At 39.8% G+C, this 23,081-nt stretch overlaps 1 protein-coding gene across 1 annotated transcript; it reads right to left on the bottom strand.

Annotated features, from left to right (window-relative positions):
* Nucleotides 1-1,836: 1,836 nt before the first annotated feature.
* Nucleotides 1,837-21,550, bottom strand: LOC133116567 (sacsin-like). The gene is made up of 7 exons (XM_061226268.1): nucleotides 21,516-21,550; nucleotides 20,540-20,627; nucleotides 20,277-20,388; nucleotides 19,457-19,603; nucleotides 16,365-17,805; nucleotides 15,919-16,007; nucleotides 1,837-13,603 (listed from the first exon to the last, which is right to left on the bottom strand). Exons 1-7 carry the CDS (start codon nucleotides 21,548-21,550, stop codon nucleotides 2,649-2,651), a joined length of 12,867 nt encoding a protein of 4,288 aa, XP_061082252.1. The 3' UTR covers nucleotides 1,837-2,648.
* Nucleotides 21,551-23,081: the final 1,531 nt, after the last annotated feature.

Here is a 23,081-nt window from a genome sequence, read left to right as displayed (position 1 = left end):
ATTGGAATGTCTGATTTAACAAATGTGTGCTTGTTAAGTATATTTTTACTTTATTTAAAAAACATAACATTCCTGTCTGCATTTTTGTACAAAACCGTTTATTCACAAAAACAAGACACAAGATGTATGCAAATTAATTGTTAGATGTGTGAAATTAATTTATTTTATATTGACTGACCTTACTGTGGTTTTAAAAGAACAAAATGCAAAAACGTTTTTTACATTGTTTCATCTCTTTGAGTTGCTTCGATTGACAGCACCTTACTGCATTTTTCTGCAGTATCTAATTAAATCCATTAAGCATTGGTTGTTTTCACAAACCTTGTTTCTGCAAAGTTTGTTCAGCAGGTTCCTCAGGTTCCTCAGGTGTTTTTCAAGAGGAGGCTTGACAGTTGATTCTTGGTGTAGTACACACCAGTCAGAACATGACTGTGCTGTGACTGACTTTTTGCTGGTCAGTACAAGTTTTCTTGCCCATTTCAGGGCATAGTTTCTTCATCTTAAAATGATTTTTACTTGTGATTAATTACATCTTCAAATTATCCATCTGACAATTGCATCACAACTCTACTAATTTGAGAGAGCAGAGAATTAAATTAAATGAGTAAAGATCATTATTGAATTCATGCAAAATTTAAATTGTGAGAGGGGTGTGATTTTGTTTTGAGAAAATCCAAACCAGCTTTACACTAGTTCCTCTAAAATATTATGGTTTTGTTATTACTTTCAAAATCATTGTCTTCACAGAAATGTATCTTTCAGCCAACATTATAACATGGCTTGGGAATTCTGCATAAATAACAATGATTCAGTTGACTGGAGGAACTGACTGTCTGATCGGCACCTTAATCTCTCTGAATCTCCACTCTCTGTCTGAATCTCTAGCTACAAGTGTTGAGTTGTGAACCAGAGGGACAAAGCTTTGCATACTGTATTCAACCTATGAAGTGAGTGAACCTGATGTGAAGACCCTCTCTGAAGATTGTTTCCTCTAAAGCCTGTGCTGTACCCAAGCTTGTGAGCTTGGAAATGGGCATCGAGCCTACTGTATTTATGTACAGATCTTGTGTAAGTTATTTTTGGAATTCCACAATTTTTGGGAATTCCACAACTGGTTGTAGCAGCAATCCCATGGAGCAGAAGAGACTGAATTTGCACAGAATGGACCAGACTAACCATACAAGTGTTATAGTTTTGTTTTATAACCAGACAAGAAAGCATACATGATAAATAATATGCCTTGTACTATTTTGTATTGGTGGGAGGGGGGAGGATGTTGAGATGGGTTGATTTTAGAGAAAATAAAACACATAAAAATATTTTTTAAATTAACTGGAGCCGTTCTTTTCAGTTTCTTAATCACATCTCCCCCCCAACATCATTTTCCAAGTGACGTTTTTCCATGCAAAGCAGGACTATTTTCCACCAGAACCATGTCAGGGTGTGAATTAAACAATCAGAAATGTGTCACTCCATTATACTATTCCATATCTATACTACATTTATATTCCTATATCGATAATATTGAAAAGATTACCCTCTTGACATGTTACGATTTGATATTCTGCACACATTATGATTGTAATTTTGAAGCATTACATTGCTTCATGTCATTATGACAGTTAAATGTCTCTGTACCTTAAAAAAACTGGTTCACAATCAGTAGATGAGAGGTTTGCTTAGAAAATATTTGTCACCAAAATCCTCTTTTTTATTTCTCTGAAAACCTTCCTGAATTTTCCCAAATTTTACACCCAATAATATGCGCACATGGACCAACAGTACGCAAAGAATAAGTAATGTTTCATGATGCAATATGCAATAAAAATGAAGCACTTTCAGGTTTTTTCTATTTTATTGATTAATTAAAGGCATAAGATAATCTTTAAACAAATACATGAATGTTTCTCAATTTTAGTGAACTACTAGCAAACAAACCATTGTTCTCAATTTTCATTTTCATTCACAAACATCAATACAGTCAATAACCCAAGATAATTGTCAATTTCAAAAATAACTGGTGCTGAATGCAGTCAAATATGTAGGGTACAGTATATAAAGTGTAAAGTGTATAAAAAAAGAAAATGACATAAAAATATTTCTTGAAACATAATAGCAAACAAACTGTTTTGTCTCTTATTTCAATGATCTCTTGATCTCTCCCAATTTTAATTTTGTATTTCTGGGAACACAGCACTCCTTGGTTTGATGGCATGTTCCCTCACTCCATAACAACTGCACAGACATACTCAGATAATGGATTCCTGAAGCCAACTTATTCTTCCATTTCAACGTTATTGAGAAAATTCATGAAAGGAAACCGATGCACTCCTGGGGTGCCCTGGGTCTGGCAATCTATATTGTTGATAGTCTGTATTTGCAATGTTACGGATTCTATTTGCCTCTCACGTTTTGTCTGCATCTTCCATCACTAGTTCCTGAAGAACTGGGAGTGACTTTGCTTTCAGAGGATTTTCTAGAAGGGCACTGATTTCTTTGGTTGAACCTTTCCCAGTATTAAAGATCAGTCTTTTGGTCATGTCTTCATTGTGTTTTAAATAGAATGTGCAACCCTCTTGTTCCCACTTCACATAAAGCTGTGTTTCTTCTGTCACAACTGTTTTGTCTCATATTTACATAACCTGAATTCATTCATGAATGTAGGAATCTATTTTAGTTAAGATCTCAGATGACAAGTCCAGCACCTCTGTTAAATTCCAAGAGTTGAATTGGTCATTGGGAATACCCGGTGAAGTATGGTAGTTTGGATACTGGGTTTTCTTGGCATCCACGCCCAGCTGTTTCAACGTGTGCACCATGTTAGGCAAAGTGTTCAGTTTGGGACTGACTCGCGACAGTTTCCGGGCAAGGCTGGTAATGGTTTGGTCGGTGGGATGATGCCCAGTGTTCTTGTACTCTGCTCCAAAAAGGGATTTCTCCACAGCTTGGTGCACTTTGAATAAACACCACTCTGTGGATGTTCCCCCAGCGTCATTGTAGGCTGCAGTGAGGTCACACTTTGCCTGCCTCTGCCAGCGCCGAGCTTCCTCTGGGTTTGGTCTTCTACCCTCATGGAATGTCCAGAAGTTGTGTTCTCTGGAAGAATAGCGTTGGCTAAATCCCTCCCGTCCCCTCCGATGCCGAGAGGCTTCCTGGTCCCACTCCCGGAAGAAGTCTCTGAAGGCTGAACTCCATTGAGAGTCTCCTTGACCAGGTCTGGAATGGTTGTGTCCCCCCCTTCCCCCCCTTTCTAGTTCCTCAATCTTCTTTTGCAAATATTTGCAGGCTTCAGTGGCAAGGTCAAGGCAATCTGGGTTTTTGTCTGGATGCCACCTGAGATACAGACGTCGGATACCTTTACGCCTCTCCTCCTCTGGCAGTGTCCAGATCTCCTGAAGGAATTTGTCAATTTCACTTTGCACCTCCTCCATGGACTGTGGTAGGACAGGTGGTGGGTCAGACTGCCCTGAACCCTGTGACGGAACAAGAGACATGCAGCTCCCACCAGTTGAGGAAGACCTTTTTCCCCTTTTGAACTGATACAGATCAAGAGCGCTTACTTCAATTATCTCTTGTTCCCCAATTTTAATTTTGTATTTCTGGGAACACGGCCCTCCTTGGTTTGATGGCATGTTCACCCGCTCCATAACAACTGCATAGACATACTCAGATGATGGATTCCTGAACCCAACGTATTCTTCCATTTCAAAGTTATTGAGAAAATTCATGTCAAGGACATCGATCCACTCCTCAGGAATGAGAGTCCCGGGGTCTGGCAATCTACTTTGTCCATAGTCTGTATTTGCAATGTTACGGATTTTATTTTTCTCTAATAATCTCTGTACATCTTCCATGTTTTCACACATCAGCAGTTCCTCAAGAACTGAGAGTGACTTTACATTCAGAGAATTTTTTAAAAGGGCATTGATTTCATTGGCTAGACCTTTCGCAACATTCATCATTACTTTTGGGCTCATGCTATCACTGTGTTTTAGATAAAATGTGCAACTCTCTTGTTCCCACTTCACATAAATCTGTGTTTCATCTGTTGTGTTGTCCAATGGCTCTTGATGCAGAAGAATGATTGTTTCAAGGTACTCACAGCAGATTAACTTCATTCTTTGGAAGTTCTGGCACATGGCATCAACATCACTTTGAGATAAGGAACCACAGCTCTGTTCCCTTAGGAGGCAGACAAGGCCATGTTTAAAGGAGCCAGAAGTCAATCGGTTCTTGAACCAACCACTGAATTCACAGCATTCCCCATATTCACAAGGATGCATGCTGGATTCCACTAAAGCCTGGGTAGTAACTTCAGACAACATTTTTGGACGAACACTGTTGGGTAACCGCTGTAGCAGTTTCTGAAATGCATAGGCATCATGCCAATGATTTTGAACCTCGGATTTCTGAACTCTTCCCAGTTTTAGTTTCTTTTTTACAGAATGCTCAAACCTGCTAACCGAGAAATAAGTGTCATTAAAATAAAGACAACTTGATTCATACAATCTACCATCTCTTGCTGGAAGATAAAGTGGCTGAGCAATCTCCAGTGAGTTTTCTTTTCCAGTCTCGATAAGGTGGAAAAGCTGTTGAACAGTCCATCTGCATGTTTCTTTCTGGTTTGGATTCATTTCTTTTTTGCCGATGCAGTCCCGATAAATATCCTGGAGAATAGTGCTGTACTGCTGGGTAGATGCTCTATCTCTGACACCTATCTTCTTAAAGAATTCTTCATATTTAACAAGATCTGGAGGTAGTTTGAATAAATAGGGTCTGAACTTGGTGTGATTATGAAGTATCATAACTGTTTGTTTGGGCTTTACAAGTTCAGCATCTTTTTCAACCAGTACCACAGGGAGATCAATCAGAGGTTGGGCATTGAAATCCACAGCCTGGAGAAATCCATAGGACTGACGAAAAACTTTAGCTCTGGTGTTAACGTTTTCAGTGGTACTGCATGCAGCTTGGCAGATGTTCATCAGGTTTCCAGTTACATGCTGCGGGTAAGGCTCATCAAGTGCTCCTGCCTCCTTTAAAATATTTATTTGCTTCGAAACACATTTTCCTGAAGGCAATATTGGCACTGAGGTCCAAATCAGAAATTGATTGAGTGGGTCTTTCTCAATGAGAGAACCTTTAATTGCCACAAATTCCCTCTTTCCAGCAAAAGGCTGGTGATACTCACAGAGGTCTTGCTGAATTTCAAGTGGAACAACAAATTTTATGGTCGATATTCTTTTCAAAATATCTGAGTTTGTGTTGTCCCTATTTAAAAGGCTTTCAAATAAACATTCAGATTTTTGTTTCAGCCTCTCCAGGGACATATTCCCTTTGGTGTCAGATTCAATTTTGTGTGCAAACTCAATCATTTCATCATCTGACACAACATGTTTTAGTCCTAGTTCCTTCAACAGTTCAACAGTCCTGAAAATTGTCTGTTCACATCCAATGATTTTCCAAAACTCTTCTGGAACAAACCGCTCTTTTGGGAGCATGACCTGATAAAGCTTTTGCTTATCATCATAGAAGTATGAGGCCATCTGAAGATTCCCAAAGACATCCTGGATGAATCGGACACATTTCATTGTGGAGATAATTGTATCTTTGTAATCATCAAAGTCTGGATATCGTCTTATTTCCAGAAGCATCAGGAATGCATTGAGAATCAGGGTATCATTGAATGTGCACACAGAGGGTAGGATGAACTTTACATAGTACCCTAGATCATCCAGGACTGTGATGTCCAATTTTTTTGACAGCAATAAATTCACAGTACTGTTTTTGAGAAAAAGTGTGTTCTTGTCAATGGCGTACAAATCTGGAAAGCTTTGTTTTAAGTGTGTATTCAAGATGAACACATTCCTATGCCCATCAATACATTGCCGCCTCCCTTGTATAGTTTCAAACAGTGGAAGTGACCTGAGCTTTCTTTTGTAGTCTTGAGTATTTTGTCTAGAGCATAGTCCTGCCTGAAAGAAGTGTAGAAGATCATCCAAGTCTGTATCAGCAATCCGTTTAAACAGAGTCTGCTGCGACAGACAGAGTTGCTCTAGAACAGCACTGCTGTCATTTGGATCTAACAGTTCTGGAGTAACATGCTGTGAAAGCTCAATATTTGAGAAAACACATGAGTCTAAAGTCATGAATCCAAGTTTGCACAGTATTTCATGCACCATTGATGAAAATATTGGATTGGAGACAACATTGCAAAGTGTCCCCATTGTTTTCAGAAAACGTTTGCCATTTTGACTTGAGCATATTACTGGAACAACTGGAGAATCACTAAACAGTTCCTTGATGTCAAGAAAGGCCTGGTTGTCCTTACTGTCTTTCACCTCAGCTGATTTAATTTGATCCTTAAAGAAATCCCAAAGCTGCTGGAGCCATTTGCTCACTATCTTTCCTGGAACATACAGCTTGCATTCCGGATCAACTTTACAGTTCTGAAGGAGGCCCTCAAGAATGGGTTTCAGATACATTGCTGAGGTAGGGATGGTCATTGCCTTGAGAAAGTTACCTTGCTGAAGAGCACCAATGTGCATTCCATTGACTTCATAATCAGCAAAGTCTGCCTTGTGTCCTTGAAACAGTTCACAGAATTCTGTAAAGAGCCTTGGGGAGTCAGTATGAAAATACCTCAGCATCTGATCTTGAGTAAGGAGAAGAGGCAGACCACACATGCCCTGATCAATGTCCTTCAAGCAGTAATTCAGAAGCTTTTTACATCTGCGTTTGTCTTTGATCAAAGTACGGCTAATAGGCAGGGGTAAATCATTTTCTGTCATTGCTGGATCATTCAACGGTTTCCTCTTCAGGAAGTTTATTACTGTCATTGGACTGACTGACCTTACTTTGACATGTGCTCTGTTGAAACTGGCATATATTTTAATCATTCGATATGAGAATGGGACTAGATTCATACCAATGTCTTCTAAGGTATTAACAAAGCTCTCTGAGAATGTGTCCATACCGAGATGCAGCGAAATGGAAGTTGAACTGTCAATGTGGTTCAGGATGAAATGAGGTGCATCGGTTGGTTCTCCTTTGTTGACACTAGTCCAGGTGACAGTGTACATTTTTTTGGACTTCTGATTTGAACTGCTTAGAATGGGAATTACACAGAGATCCCTTTCATTGATTGACTTGAACACTGCATCGACCATTCCCTGCCACTCATGTCCGACACGGTCTGTAACTTCAGGAAAAAAGCTTAGAAAAAAGTCATCCAAGCCTAGCCGCAGGTCATTTAGAGAAGACCTGATTTTCTTACCGGAGGCACACATGTTGTTTAAAAGGTCAGCATACAAGGGGGCAATGATGTCTAACTTCAGGGATTCATTCCAATCGGACTTACTGCTCTTACCATCTTCTTTCCACAGGTCCCTTCTGGAAGAGTCCACCTCAAAGTTTCCATTGATGTGCACTGGAAGTCCAGTGCTGCTTGGTAAAGGGAGGGAACAGAAGACCCTACCAGTAAACGGCTGTAAATTAGTTTCTGATTTCAAACAAGCTGCCACAGCAGCCTGAGGAACTCTTCGGCTAGACTGCTCATCAGTGTTTTCATTCATGAAGCCAAACTGCTCTGCCACAATCCACTCACTGTGCTTTTTGATGGATGACGAAATATCCATTTTGTAGATGGTTTGCAGTGATTCAATTGGCCCACCTGAATCTAGTGACTTTTGAATATGATTTTGAAAATGAACTTTCTTCTCATCACATTCTCTGGAGAGCTTTATCTCTGCTGAGATTGTGGTTTTCATCTGGCCATCAAGTGTGCATATTTCATGAAACTGTATTTTCCTAATGTGCCTCAAAAAGAGGATCAGTCCTTCAGGATCTTCCTTAAATGCACTTGAAAGTTCTTCTATATCCAAATCGTCTATTGTGCTCTTTGATATCTGCGACATTTCAGACATTTTTTCTGTCCTTAGTGGTAACCTAAACATAGTCCCTTCCTCAAGTTTGAAATTTGAGGGAAGGAATGTGTCATACACATCACTGAAAGAGTCTTTGAATTCCTTTTCTAGTGAATACATACAACCTGGTAATAGCTTGGTTCCATCTTGTATATATTGCAGATTTGGGTCAGAAATGCAGAGCCATTTGTCTCCTGTCAGAATTGAAGGACAGTCAGTCAGATGGTAAACTGAGTTAAACCCCAGGCCATACTTTCCAGTTTTTCCTTGCACCCCATGTTTTCCACCTTCTCCTAGTCGTTGAATTCCCTCCAGATCTGCATCTGAAAACACCTTGTTGTTGTACACACACAACGCTGGACCTTGCAGTAGATTCCATGTATCACCAAAGGTTTTTTTGGTGTTGTGCTTCCTTTTGTCCCAAACAAAGTGAATCTCTGTGGCCTGAGCATCATCAGCATTTTGTATGAGCTCTTTCAGAATATCCTTCTTCGATGGGTAAGCTTGTATGATGTTCTTAATCCGGACTGTCAGTTTCTCATGTTGTCCAAACTCTTTGACCATGGGTGAAAAGCCTGCAACACGGTGATTTTGCAGAGTGTTGTGTCTTGTTGTTTTAACCCCAAAGTGAAGTACAATACTCCGAGGAAGTAATTCATGACACAAAGTGACATCTTTTGAGACTGGCATCCAAGGGCTGTCATTGTAGCAGAGCTTGTGTGAGGGACATAACACACCATTTTGATCAGGCAAGGGACAGTCTTGTGGTTTATTATCTTCTGCTTCATACAATCTGTTTGCAATTCTGAGACTGAGGTTAAGATCACACTTGGAAAGTGGTCTGCAGTGATATTTAGTACTCAATTCCTGAAGAACCCCCAATAACAGATCTGAAGTGAAATACTCCTGAAGCCCAACACATTGCCAAAGGTTTCTGAATTTAGAGAAGACATCTGGAAGGCAGTAGAGGTATGGTTTAGCTTCAAAGCTTTCTGTCCTAGCCACAGATTTCACATTCACAAATTTGCCCTCAATTAGGACAAATGGAAATGATTGAGCCGTCTCAAAAATGACCCCTGACTGAGTCTGTTCCTTTGTCAATTCATCCAAGTAGCCATAGCATTCATAAGCAATGTTGGAATGCATATCTCCATCCAATGCATTGAAATGTAGCTGTGCATTCTCTAGCTGCTGAAGCACTGTCAGGAGGGGTGGATTTTCAAGAACCCCCAATTTACAGAGGACTGGGACATGGTGTGATTCCAGAACTGCTTGGTCTACTGTAGTTTGTGTCATGTTTACCAGATATCGACAACTGGAACTGTACACTTCAGTGGGCTTTGCAAGTGGACTACCAGTACTTTTGTCATGCTCAGGGGTTTTTGGTGGACAGGCTGGAATGAAGGCAGTGTTTCTCAGTGAATTCCAATGAGGAGAAGTCCCATCATTTAAGTGTTCTCTTGTTAGATCCAAGATTCGCCTAACACGCTTGTATGCTTCCTTTGCATTTGTTTGCCAAATCCTGCTAATAGTTTCTGCTCTCTCTTTGATGTCCTCCAGTGAAAGAAAATCACTCAACATTCCAAGTTCTGACAACCGCTGGATTCGTTTTGGAGTGCAAAAATCCTCAGCTGTTCCTTCAAGAAAGCGTCCTTCTTCTGGATCATACAGACAGGCTACTTTTCCTGAAGGGTTCACAAGCCTCCTAATGAACTGAAGCTCTTCACAACCAATGGCTGGGATGCAAGGGTGGCTTTTCAGGAGGTCATCTATTGCTTTGTCATTCATGTCAATGGCATGCAGTACAAGAGCATCCCTGCTCTGAGGATCCATGGAACTCAGGTTGCTAAATACTATGTCTTTATAGAATTCAGCCCAGTCCAATGTCCTTGCCGCAACAATTTTGCTAAAGCCTGTCTGGCTGAAGTTATATCTCACCCAATCTGGAAGGGGAATAGCGAGGTAAGGTTTCCCTTGATTTGCCATGAACTCTTTCATTGCAATCTTTCCCACTTTCTTGTTCTGTTCTATATTTTGGTGTAAAAATCTGGCCTTCTCAATAGAGCACCAGCTTTTCCCATCACTGAAGAGTTCAGGAGCCTTGCCAGAAACATTGTGAGCAATGGCAGAGTAAAAAGCAACAGTGAGAGATTGAAAAGATGTGCTCACTTTCTTTTTGTCAGGCCAGAACATGTAGTAGTGGTACCCCTGGAGTTCTCCCTTTTTTGACATTTCCTTCAACACAGAAAGTGTGAAAATGTATGACCCTGTGACCGCATCTTGAAGCAAAGCCTTGTTCCATTCATGTTTCACTCCAGTATCCCAAAGGCCCTTCCTGTTAGACGTCACAGCAAAGAATCCATTGATATGAACTGGAAGACCAGACTGAATCGAGAGTGGGAGGAAACAGAACACCTGGCCAACTGAATCATGCTTTTCAGCTAACCAGTTTCCCCCTTTTGGATCTTTTTGAAGAGGCACGGCAATGCTTCCGACTGGCAAAGGAAACCTCTGTTTACTTTCTTTCTGGAACATGTCTAATGATGTTTGCATTCCAAAGCAGGAATTCACAAGCCAGTAGCTGACATCAGATACATTCTGGTAGTTTGTTGTCACTTCAATGATGTTTGCAGAGAGGCCGTCAGTGACATGTTCAAATTTTGCATCAATTTTCAACAAAACTTTTAAAGAATCACTCTGCCTTGTTTTCAGAGGAGTGTCATCTGGGACACGCATCGTGCACACAACTTTTCTGGTGACTGTGAAGAGAGTGTTTACTTGTTCAGCACATGGGGGAGTACTAGAATTTTCAGGTAGAATCTCAAGAGACACTTTGCTTATGTTTCTCAAAAACAGCATAATTTCCCCTGAATTATGAGTCAAATGTTGTTCAAAAGCACCAATATCATCTCCTTCAAAAACCTTGTCGCTGACCTCTGATGACAGAGCCTCTTTCTGTGTCCGGAAAGGCAATTTAATGAGTGTTCCCTTGAAGAATTTGTGAGCACTGTCTCTTGATAAATCACAGTCAAAGATCCCTTGATAGGGCTTGAACTGTCCAGGAAAGCTGTGAAAAAGACGTTCCTGGAATAAGTCGAGTTTGATCCCAGGACATGCTTTACTTTCTATATGCTTCTTCAGATGAGTCACATTTGGATCGAGTATCAGGAGATTCTTACCACTGAGGACAGAGGGAATATCCGTCACGTGATAAACAGAATTGAAACCAAGCCCAAACTTCCCAATTTTTTCTACTTTTGTTTCTTTGGAAGCAGATCCAACTTTGGTAATGTTTACCCAATCTTCTTCTGTGAAAAGTTTATCATTGTATGCCCAGAGACAAGGACCCTGGCAGAGAGACATATCTTGGTCTATAAGGCTGTTAGGGGGATTTTTGTGCTTTCTGAAATCGAGCATGAATTTACATGTGGTTGCGCGAGCATCTTCTGCATTCTGTATAAGCTCTTTGAAGAGGTCCTTTTCCTCATCATACTCTTTCAGTATGTTTTTGATCCTTAGGGTTATGGGTTCTGTCTGGCCACATTGCTCTATGCCAATGAATTCTGGGTTTAGGATTCGAGTGCTGAGGGAGGGAATTTTCAACCAGTCAACTGTAGCTCCTGGTATCTCTCCATGTATTACATAGAACTCCTCCTCGTCTTTCCTGAGGTCTTCCAAACCATCCCTGGAGATGTCACAAAACACAGTGGAAGATAATTTCTGCAGGTTAAATAGTCCATTTTCTACCATGACTGGTATGGGGAGATTGTCCTTAATGCTTTTCTGCCCTTTCCTCATCCAGTTCAGAATGGCAATGGCTACTTTCAGTTCAGACTGAGTTCCATAAGATGGCAATTTTCTGTCAATGTGATGTTTCATGCTATGCAGCATCCCCTCAATTTCTTCATCTGACACTGATGCTCTCACTCCAAACTCAGTTAGCAAGTCTCTGTACACCAGAAATTCTTCTGGTACCTTTTTGATATAGGAGCTAAGATCTAATCCTGGTGGAGAGTTCAATACTACATCACAAGGAGGCACAAATTGATTGTGAATCCAGAGCCAAGGTACATTTTTCTTATTCACTGTGCCTCTGAATTGAGCAATGTTATCTTGCATGAATTTGTAAATGCTGTGCAACTTCACTTTGAAGTTTAAATCGATATCTGGATTGTGCATTCCAGATACGCTTGCTTTCAGAGCAGAAAGATTATCAAACACTTTCTCAGACGGAGGTGAGCTTAGCAGACCAAGCTTTTCACTAACCTTCTCATTCAGTTTCTCAGTAAGAGGCATGACATGACCCACAATATTGAAGTACTTTGAGTGCCGTACCTCCTTTGGCTTGAACATGCTTGGCTTTTTGTTTATATTTTGGTGTTCATTCACAGCATCTGGAATGTTGCAAGGAATCCACTGGGTTCCCAGTAGCTCACTAAGCTGTTGAACCGAGAACTTTGAAAGCACGTGGGTGTCATTCAAAAGTTTCGTCAGGGCCTCTGCTTTTTCTGAAGCCTTTTGCAGAGACTGCACCTGCAACATTGCAATGTGCTTGGCCACATGAAGGGCATCATTAGCAGTGATGTTATTTTCATCTGTCTTCATCCCAAGACGTCTCAAAGTGTCCAACATCTGGGGATTACTTCTTAAGGCCATGGGAGGAAAGAATTCTGGCTCAAACAGGGCTTTGAATGTTTTGTCGTTAGGATCAAATAAATCTGATGCTTTTTTGAGATCTCCTGTTTTCAAGTCAATGAAGCTCAAATGTTTACATTTTTCATACAATGCCTGGTCCTGTGCAAAAAGGATACTACCATGTTGTAATATCCAGGTCATTATTTGGTCTGCCTCTTTCCTTTTGTATAGTCTCTTCTCAATTCCATTGACCAAAAGTGTGGCTGCCTGAGCTGCATTAAGGAGGTCAGTCTTGAGCAGTGTAAGGAGCCTACGGTCTGCTTCGTTTGCACACTGCACAACTACATCAGTCATGAGAAGAGTTTCTGGGAACAATAGAACTGAATTCAGAACAACTGCCTGCTTTGACTTAACAGAAATGTATTGTCCAGCTTTGGATTTTAGAGAAGCCATTGAACGGAATAGGGGCAACTCCGAGAGAAAGCCTTTCTCTGCTGGTGTGAGAGAATCCAGTGAAGAGAGACACAATTTCAATTCTTCCTTTTCCATGGGTGAAGCAGACTCAATTCCATCAAGTTCAAAGACTTGATGCTTCTCCAAGTTCAGGAACAGTTGTAGTATGTTCCTTGGGGAGGGAGTTAATACATAGGTCCTAAGATCCCTATGATCAGGAAAGGTGTCTCTCTGTATGATGGTACCACCCACTTTTCTCACCACCTTTGCAATTTGTTCCGATAAGCTGTCCTGATTGCTTTTATGAAAAACTAGAGTCGTGTTCCATTGCAGCTTCGCAAGAATTACAGAACTGGTGGAATCCAACAGAGGTTGAAGAGGGATTAATGGCATGCCAACAAAGCTGCTTAGCTCTCTCCAATTTGTGTTGAGATATTTCCAGAAATCTTTTAGCCACTGCATAGGAGGGTGTTGACCATTTCCCACCTGCCAAGTCACATGACCTTGTGTCTTCTTCCAGTCTTCAGGAAGACTTTTTATGGCATATTTAGCCACCATTTTTGAATCCATCTCGACAATTGTATTGTATGTACCTGCAAGGTAATGCAAACAATTGAAATGTATTGATATTTATTTTTTTATTATTTAAATTGAAATTGCACTCTAATGAGAGTTGCACTTGTCTCTAATATAATACACCTTCTTTTTATGGGATTTTCTGTTCTCCATTTTCAGCAAACTGATAACATTTAACCAATACTAAACCAAAAAAAATATTATCATTCAGTCTCACATCCAGGTGAGACTGATGTGAGTCACTGTAAAAGTGTCACTGTAAAATCTGAATGTAAAAATAGCTATGGAATGCTATACCTAGAGGTGGTTCTGTGTTTGTGTTTTAAAAAGAAGATTTTTGGGAAACATTGAACTTATCCTTTAAAGATATAATTATGATAACATACAGTGGGATCCAGAATTACTGGCACTCTTGATAAATATTCATGGAAATACTGTTTCAATGGAATCAACCAAATTCTTACATTTTTCATTTTTACATTTTTCACATTTTTGTCATTTGGCAGACACTTTTAATCTAAAGCGACTTACAAGTGCATAGGTTCTTCCAAAAGTCAAAGCATCACATCCATAACTAGGAAAATACACATGGAATGCTGGTCTAAACATATAGTCGTCATCATAAGTGCAATTTTTTTTTTTTTTTTTTTTTTTTTTTTTTTTTGGGGTTAGACAAGGTTTCAAACAACTTTAATACCTTTGGTAAAGATGGGCCCCCATCTTCAGTTCAGATCATTCATTTTTGATGGGATCTCAGTCAGGAGACTGAGATGGCCATTGCAGATTATGTTTGGAGTCATTGTCCTGCTGGCCAATCTACCTACAACCAAGTCTCAGCTTCCTAGCAGATTTTCTGCCAAAAATGTCCATGTTCTTGATCTTAAATAGTGCCACGGACAACTGCCAGCAAAGCATCTACAAAACCTCAATGGCCCACCTTCATATTTGTCAGCAGGTATAAGGTGCTTCTCCTTTGGATTTCTCCTTTTGCCGCCAAACATGTTGAGTATGGCCAAACCTTTCTCATCTGACCATAAAATTATGTTTTGCTTGGTTTTGTTTATTATGGTCAGTAAGGGCTGTCTTTGTGCCACCCTTCCAAATAGTTTGTCGGTATGGAGATACCATTTTAAAATTGTTATGATTTTTACACCTATGGTTTTCAGAAAAGAATTTATGGCTTAAAAACATTGAGGATTGATGAGAGTAAGTGTATTGAAATAAAAGTATATACACTCAGTGAGCACTTTATTAAGTATTTTTTAGACTTATTTTTCTGCTGCTTTATTCTGCTGTTGTAGCCTCTCCACTTAGAGGCTTGACACATTGTGCGTTCAGATATGCTCTTCTGCATGCCGCTGTTGTAATGCGAGGTTATTTGCACTACTGTCACCTTCCTGTCAGCTTTGATCAGTCTGGCCCTTCTCTCTGACCTCTCTCATTAATAGCGCATTTCTGCCCAAAGAACTGCCGCTCACTGGATATTTTTTTGTTTTTCGCACCATTCACTGCAAACTCTATAGACAGCTCCAAGGGATCAGCATTTCCAGAGATTCTCAAACCACCCAGTGTGGAACCAACAATCATTCCACTGTCAAAGCCACTTGGATTACATTTCTTCCCCATTCTGACATTTGGTCTGAAAAACAACTGAACCTCTTGACCGTGTCTGCGTGATTTTATGCACTCAGTTGCTGCGACATGATTGGCTGATTAAATATTTGCATTAACAAGCAGGTGTGCAGGTCTACCTAATAAAGTGATCACTGAGTGTAGTTTCCCCATGTGTTTGAAAATAATATATGGATTAAAATCTGTTGTTTATTAAAGGCAGCTTTTTTTCTTCATTTGTATTTAGGGTGGCAGTAATTCTGGAGCCCACTGTACCATTACCAAACATGGTTTTCTGTATAAAGTGTTTCCCCTTATATTTTCAATGCACATTACCATATGCAAGTGTACTATGGACAATAATCAAAGCGTATGTGATTACCATCGGCAAGATGTTAACTACCAATGCAAATAATATTCAAATTGCCTTCTTTGAAAATAAAGGTATGGAGGACAATGTCTCATTTTTCTTTTTACAGTAATTTCACTTACTGAGAACAAAATAAAACCATGACCCTGATTTGGGTCAAATCAAGACCTTGACCCAAATCTTGAACTACTGTCATTCTTTTTATATCACTTCAAAACATTGCACCAACATTGCCCAAATTTGTTTGTCTACTCCAATAATGTAGGCCAATTCATTTGTGTCCAAATTGATAGAATGGTCTCTGTTCCGTATTAATGAAATGTAATTGTGATGAAGATGGTGCTTTCTTACTTGTTGCTGCCAGTTTCCTCAGGTGGATCAGAGTGTTACTTCGGAGATCTCTGGGTAAGAATACTTCTTTCATGCCTGGAAGCAACTCACTGCAGGAAAGCATTACAACATAAATTAATTGTAAAATATTTATTAGCTTTTTAAATTTTTATTGTATGTTTATATACGAAGGGCAGAATATTTTGAAATATATCATGCACAATTTAACTTCAATTTAGTTTAAATGCACCACAATCTTTAAAAAAAATACAAACTTAATTATGTTAGTCAGATCATATTTTGGTTGGTACAAATTATTTTACATTTTTAATTATTAATTTCCTCTCCGAGAGCAAATGTAAGTTATTTTATTCAGGAACCTTGCTTTTATATTGGCAATAAAGGCCAAGAATTTAAACAAGATAAAATACACCAGATTGTTGGGTTGACGTCTCTGCAGAACTTACCGTGGGAACTGCTCTTTGTCGATGAAGGCCAGATTGTGATCTTCATTTGTGAATGTCTTGAAGGTCCCATTGCTAAGAGGTAGAAGCTGCAGCCCCCAGAGCTCACGGTATTTTCCATCACTGAGCATGTACTCCAAAATCAAGAGCTTGTCCTCCCTGGAGAGATTTAAATTTCCATTTTTGGGGAAGACATTTCGAACAAAATCAGGGGTTGTTCTTCTTAAGGTTTCGGGACTTTCAACAGTAGTCTGGATGTCTCTTGATACATGACTGGGAATGGACACCAGTTTTTCCCCCAGTGCTATCAAAACACTCGACACTGCATTCTTCATCTGCGGCTCCATGCTGTCATCAGGCAAGAACACAGCTTCTGACAGCGTCACCCATTCATCTGCATCCACAGCCAGAGAAAAGACAGATTCATTCAGCAGGAGAAATTGCTGCAGCATTTCCATAGCAACACCATGCCATCTCTCCTTGTGTTTCATTTGGTCAAGGTCAGGCCAAAGACAGTACACGGAGGAGGAAGGAAAGTCGTAGACTTGGGAAAAGCGAATGGCGTCCAGGATGATCATGTGGTATGCACAAGGGAAAACCTCCTTAATGAGCAACTCATTCCAGACAGCAGCTTCATCAAATCTCTGGTCCTCCTCCCGCCATTTGATGTGCCTCCTGTTGTCTGTGAGGCCGAAGCAGGCATTAACATGGACGGGGAGCCCAGTGCTGTTGGTTTCATTGTTTGGAAGGGGCAGAAAGCAGCTCAATCTTCCATCAGTCAGAGACCTCTCCTGGTCTAATGGGAATGCCAGGTCAACTTGGGGTCGAAAGCTTTGTTTCTTGGCTAGCGCGTCCAGTTCTGGCACCTGCCCTTCTTTCATACAGCATGTTGTTATAAGCCACTGGACGTCTGTTTTGCCTTTGCTTGGACAGTCGGAGGATATGTTTTTTAAATGTGTGAAGCCCTCCACAGTCAGCATTTCTCTTGAATGAAAAGATTCATTAACCGTAAGGCTTGATGCGGATGCTTTATGCCTGACATTGACTGAGCCATTTGTACTGATATGAATTAAGGAGACTGATGAAACCTTTCTCAGGAAAAGCAGGCTCATGTCTGCATCAGCAATGAAGCTGTTAAAGAGCTGAACCACTCTGTCAGAATCATACATGTTGTCTGAAATCTCAGATGGCTCATTACGTAAAGGAAAGCGAAAGAGGGTTCCGCTGAACTTTTTGCCTTCGCCAACGGCATCTTCCCAACATTGGTCACTGACATGTCCGAGCACGTCTCGAAACGGCTGGACCTGATCGCTCAGCCTCAGCAGTGCTTCCCTGTCTTCCTCATCGTCAAGAGACCAGCGCATGCCTCCCTCTCGCTCTCCAAATATCGTCTCCTGTGGGTCCAGCATGCCAAGGTATTTGCCACTGAATATGCATGGTAAATCTAGAAATGAAGAGTATTTATTATTTATTTAGCAGGAACCATTCACAATTAAAAAACCATTGCACCAGAGTTAGCTTCAAGCTAATTTACATCAGCAGTCCTTGGGCAAGTACAATACAAAAATAACACAATATTGCATTAATGGCATTTGGCAGTCGCTCTTATCCAGAGCGACTTACAGTTGGTTAGACTAAGCAGGAGACAGTCCTCCCCTGGAGCAATGCAGGGTTAAGGGGATTGAACCACCGACCCAGTCATGTACCTTAACCACTACGCTACAGGCCGCCCTATAAAATGCTGTAAATAACAATTACAATCAGTAAAATTAAGAATTAAAGCGAGATCATCATAACAAAGGTAACTACTAGGGAGGACATTATTGTGTCAAAACTTTGAAATTGGCAGATTCTCTGATATTAGTGGGTAGTAAGTTCCATTTTCTGATTGCTTTAATGGAAAAGGCGAACGGTTGTCTTTTTCAATGCGGTGACAGTCTCCTCTCACTGAGGCTCTAGTCTGACTATGGGGGTGAGCAAACATTCTTTAAAAGGGGGTGGTGCGATATCATGAATAATTCTACACATACAATCAGCCAGGCCATAAATATTTGGACACTGACAATGTTATTTTAGCTGTCTACCACAGGATATGGGAGTTGGACGTATAATGAATATGAGCTCAAAGTGCAGATTTTAGCTTTAATTTGAGGATATTTACATCTAAATCGGTGAACGGTGTAGGAATTACAGCCGTTTCTATACATCGTCTCCCCAATTTTAGGGGCTCAAAGATTATTGAAAATAATTAACATAATCATAGATTAAATTGTCATTTTTTCATACTTGGTTGCATATCCTTAGCATGCCATGGACTTCCTGATGTCCGTGACCTATCAATATCATCAGAGTCTGGATATCATATTTTCAGCGATACAAAAACTCTTTGCATTTTAATGGATCTCAATGGGAATTGGGGGGTGGGACTAGATTCAGCTGTAAATTACGCCGATAAAGTTTAGAACACATTTCTTGGCTAAATGGCTTTAAGTCATCAAGGGTCCAAAGTATCAAATGAGGCTCAAACCATCATGCTGTTGTCAGATATGCAGCAGATATGGATGGATCACTTCAAGGGTTGTTTCTCCTGAATAATTGTCCTACTGAACCTGATGGATTTAGATTAAAGATTAAAGTCTGCACTTTGAGCTCATATTGATTCATTATTTACTCCCAACTCAAATATCCTGTGGTAGGCAGCTAAAATAATAACTTTCTCAATGTCCAAATATCAATGGACCCGACTATATAAAGAACAAAAGTTGTCAAAAGTAATCAATTATATATTTTTTATAATGTTACAATAATGATAGGCTCTTGTCTTTTTATCCATAGTTTTCAATGTTTGTTTCTACAAGGTATACAGTGATTTGATATGAAAAATGTATGCTGAAAATGAAAAATAATGAGAGGGAAAATGAAAATTCATGTCTTAGTAGTAAGAGGAATGACATACATCGCCACAGCCCCCATCCCTCCAATCTCACCTGGTGTGGCAGAAAGGCCAGAGCAGCATCTGATGTTTAACATACACATAACAACAGTCACAGTTGTTCAAACAGTAGATGGAATAATTAGCCATTTGTGCAAATCACCTGTAACATGATAGATGGAGTTGAATCCGATTCCAAACCGGCCCACTTTGTTTGGATCGTTGCGTTTCACGCTCCTCCCTGTGGTCTGTATGCCTTCCCAGTCTTCCTCCGTGAACTCTGCATCGTTGTAGGCATAGAGGGCAGGACCTGCTCAAAAACAACCATAACAATCAGAATGAATGCCAATTAGCTCTCAGTAATTGTATGCAGCTCAAACACAGCTTACAGAGATACAGACTGCTCCTCACTGAATAGGATAACATGATCTAAAACAGTGCCTGTATCTGGGTGTTACTAATAGTTTGTCTTTTTGTTAGATCATGAACCAGTTTTTATGGTGTTATGTTAGATGACATGAGCAACCAATCGCCATAACAATATTCCCATGACTTACATCAGAAAAATGTTTTAAAAGTGCAAACCTCAGACTGTGGTTAGACTGTACATTTTATTTCAATTTGACATGATAAAGCACAATTACATGCCAATTATGTTCTTAACTACGTTTGATATGTAAAAGTGCCCCCTGGTGGGCATTACAGTGAAATGTGAAGGATTGGCCCGACGGGAGCATTCTATAACCCAGCTGAGAACACTAACCAGAGCCACTATACAGCAAGCAGAGGGGCAAAATGTAAGACAGGGCAAATACGGTCAAACCCAGAAATTCAACAAGGTAATCTCAAACCACAAATCTGCGAGCAAAGTTTGAACAGCTGAGCTGGGTTTAATTGTACACTTTATCCCTGACGATTCCCTTCCCTTGCTTTAAGGGGGGAATTCCAAAAATGCAACAACACCACTTTTGCAAATACAATACCCTGGTATTTCTCCAGGTCTTCAGTCCAAAGGGTCTGGGTTCCATAGGCTCTGTCATCATGGATGAACACTACCTCTGTAGCACCAGCATCATCAGCATTCTGTATCAGCTCCTGTTTATGACACAACAGTAATCTTCCTTGTCATCATCAAAATGAGCATAATACATGAACAAGGTCTGATGCACAGTAGGGAGAACTCATTGTGTGAATATGAGTAATGAACACCTGGGGTGGGCGGGGGTGTATATGAATAAAACCGCACCTTCAGTATTTGACCTCCATCAGGATATCTGCGCAGAATATCTTTTAAATAGTCGATAAAAGGTGGAGATGTGGCACCAAAGGCATTTCTAGGGAAAAATAATTATAGAACATACAAAGTTAGAACTCCTCTGTACACTGCCCAGAAAAAGTATTAGCCCCCCATCCTGATTTCCTCTATTTATTGTTGAATATGTATGAATATGAATGTCACACTGAATGGTTTCAGACCTTTAGACAAATTGTAATACTAGCAAAAAGGGACCCTGAGCAAACACATTTTTTAAATTACCATTTCATTTATTTAATGATAAAGTAATTGCCCACTTAAATTACTTGCCCTGCCTTCACAAGCTTTATAGGAAGGAGTAGAAATGCTTCCTATAATTTCATATCAGTCTTTCACATCACTGTATAGGAATTTTATCCCACTCTTCTTTGCAGAACTGAGTTAATTCCGACAAATGCGTACGTTTTGGAGCATGAACTGCTCGTTTTAGTTATTGCCATTACAAAATTATCTAATTTAAAGTTGATACTCAAACAACAATTTATATTTCATCCCATTATTAAGTTATAAAACTGCCTATAGAGCCCAGCCGAGTCAATGGAAAGGCCAAAGTCATGCAGTGTGTGCGCTTTGTCCACCCTTCCCCCCACTCGTCTCCTCCCCGCGAGAGGAGCAAGATCTACATCCGATGTCCACCTGGATTCATCATGCATCGAAATGGCACACTGACAGCACAGAATGTATTGCCCGAGCAGTTTGTTTTCTAGAATTACGCTACCAAAAATGATAACAGGAAACAATTCTAGACCTAATATACTTTTATTTGCGGTTAGTCAAATGAGAACCGAGAGTCAGACCTGGAGCAATCACGACAGAATTTATATTTGACTTTATGCACCTAAAACACAAGGCATCTAAACGCAATTTGTTATCAGCCTTCAAAAATAGTTCCATTTCGTCAACTTACTTCCGTCTCCTCTTTTGTCTTGCCGACAAATCCATTCTTCTAAATGTGATCCTTATGAAAGAAAGTACTGTTATAATGAGGTGGTAATCGGTGGTTAAAATAGAACATTTACAACTTATACATTATATGTGCATATATGAATTGAACGTAGCCTATAGCTTAACATACAAGTAACACTCAAGTGATGTTACGCTAAAATAAGAGAAATGAACAAGCGGGAGATTAGTAATGTAACCCATTAGCCGGAGCATAGTAGATTAATCACATTACCTTCAAAATCTTTGCATGCTCCATTTGTTCATGTCATCTTATCAGTACTGAACCTCCCATAAAAGTGAGCGTAGCATGCGGTGTTACATTCCTTTTATGAAGGCACATCCCCTGCCACCGCCAAACCTTAAGTTTCGATTTACCAAGTTTAGTCAACACAATAAGCCATGAGTTTCGATTAACCAAATAAAATGATAATCGCTAAATTACAGAGGAAATGAAACTCAAAAGTGTCGCAAGCAGTGCCCGAGCAATAAAAACGTAAACATGTACTAATTGTAAGAAAATCTATGGATGTGTGTTTAATTGCATCTTTTAATACTATCCAATGAGAACAAATCATAATTTAGAATTTAAGTGCATTTTTACACAACTTTTAGTATCAGCTGATGATGAAAAACGGCATGTCCAATGCCAGACTTGTGCAGTGTAATGACAATTAAAGCACCAGCCGAAACGCAGCGGTTTTAAAGGCAGCGCTGTCTCTGGTGTTACAGCAATATGTTATTAGTAGCATACATTTTTGCGATATTTGTTTGTGCATGTAGTAGTATTTGGATAGAGTTTCAACTTTTAATATTTGTGCTACTTGAAATGGACGCCCTTGAAGAACAAAAGATCAACAAAATTACTAATCATACTCACAACATATGGTTTTTAAGCCATTAATGCGGTCCACGGGCGCAAGAACAAATCAAACTAGTTGTTTCCAAAAATTCTGATATTGGTCGGATCATAAGCAATGGTAACACCACAGATATTAATTTTTTAAAAATAAAAAAAATAAAAAAATTGATAAGCTCTGACATGGTTGGGGGAAATGTAGCAAGATGTTCCTGAATGCAAGACTATTACCATTTTACTCAAATTTCATTATTTATTTAAAAAAAAGAATAATAATTTTTAAATTTAATTTCAAGCATTTTCTCAGGTCATTTGCAACACTTGGTGAAACAAAGTACACAATAGACATATAGGCTGCTGTTTTAAATCATATTATTTTCCAAACCTGAATATAACCATGAATTGGGCCTGAATTCCTCGTTTGGGCTGATCACATCGACAGGCACTGATTACCCGCTTTCCCAGGTCTTTACTATTGACATGTAGCCACGTGCTGTTCTCATGTAACAATATTGGATTAGGTTACGGCCACTTGGTTCCAAAACTGATTTGCAATGGGGCAAATCCCAAAATATATGCTTGGTTCCCTGAGCGCATAACTCAAGATCAGAGAATGAAGAAGAGAATGCAGTGTCATGTTTGATCCATCTGCGCATGACCTTCTCTATCTGC

This window comes from Conger conger, chromosome 17 (assembly GCF_963514075.1).
Source record: "Conger conger chromosome 17, fConCon1.1, whole genome shotgun sequence".
Taxonomy (NCBI): Eukaryota; Metazoa; Chordata; class Actinopteri; order Anguilliformes; family Congridae; genus Conger; species Conger conger.
Note: the sequence above shows the minus strand (reverse complement) of the source record. Positions and strands in the feature narration are given on the sequence as shown.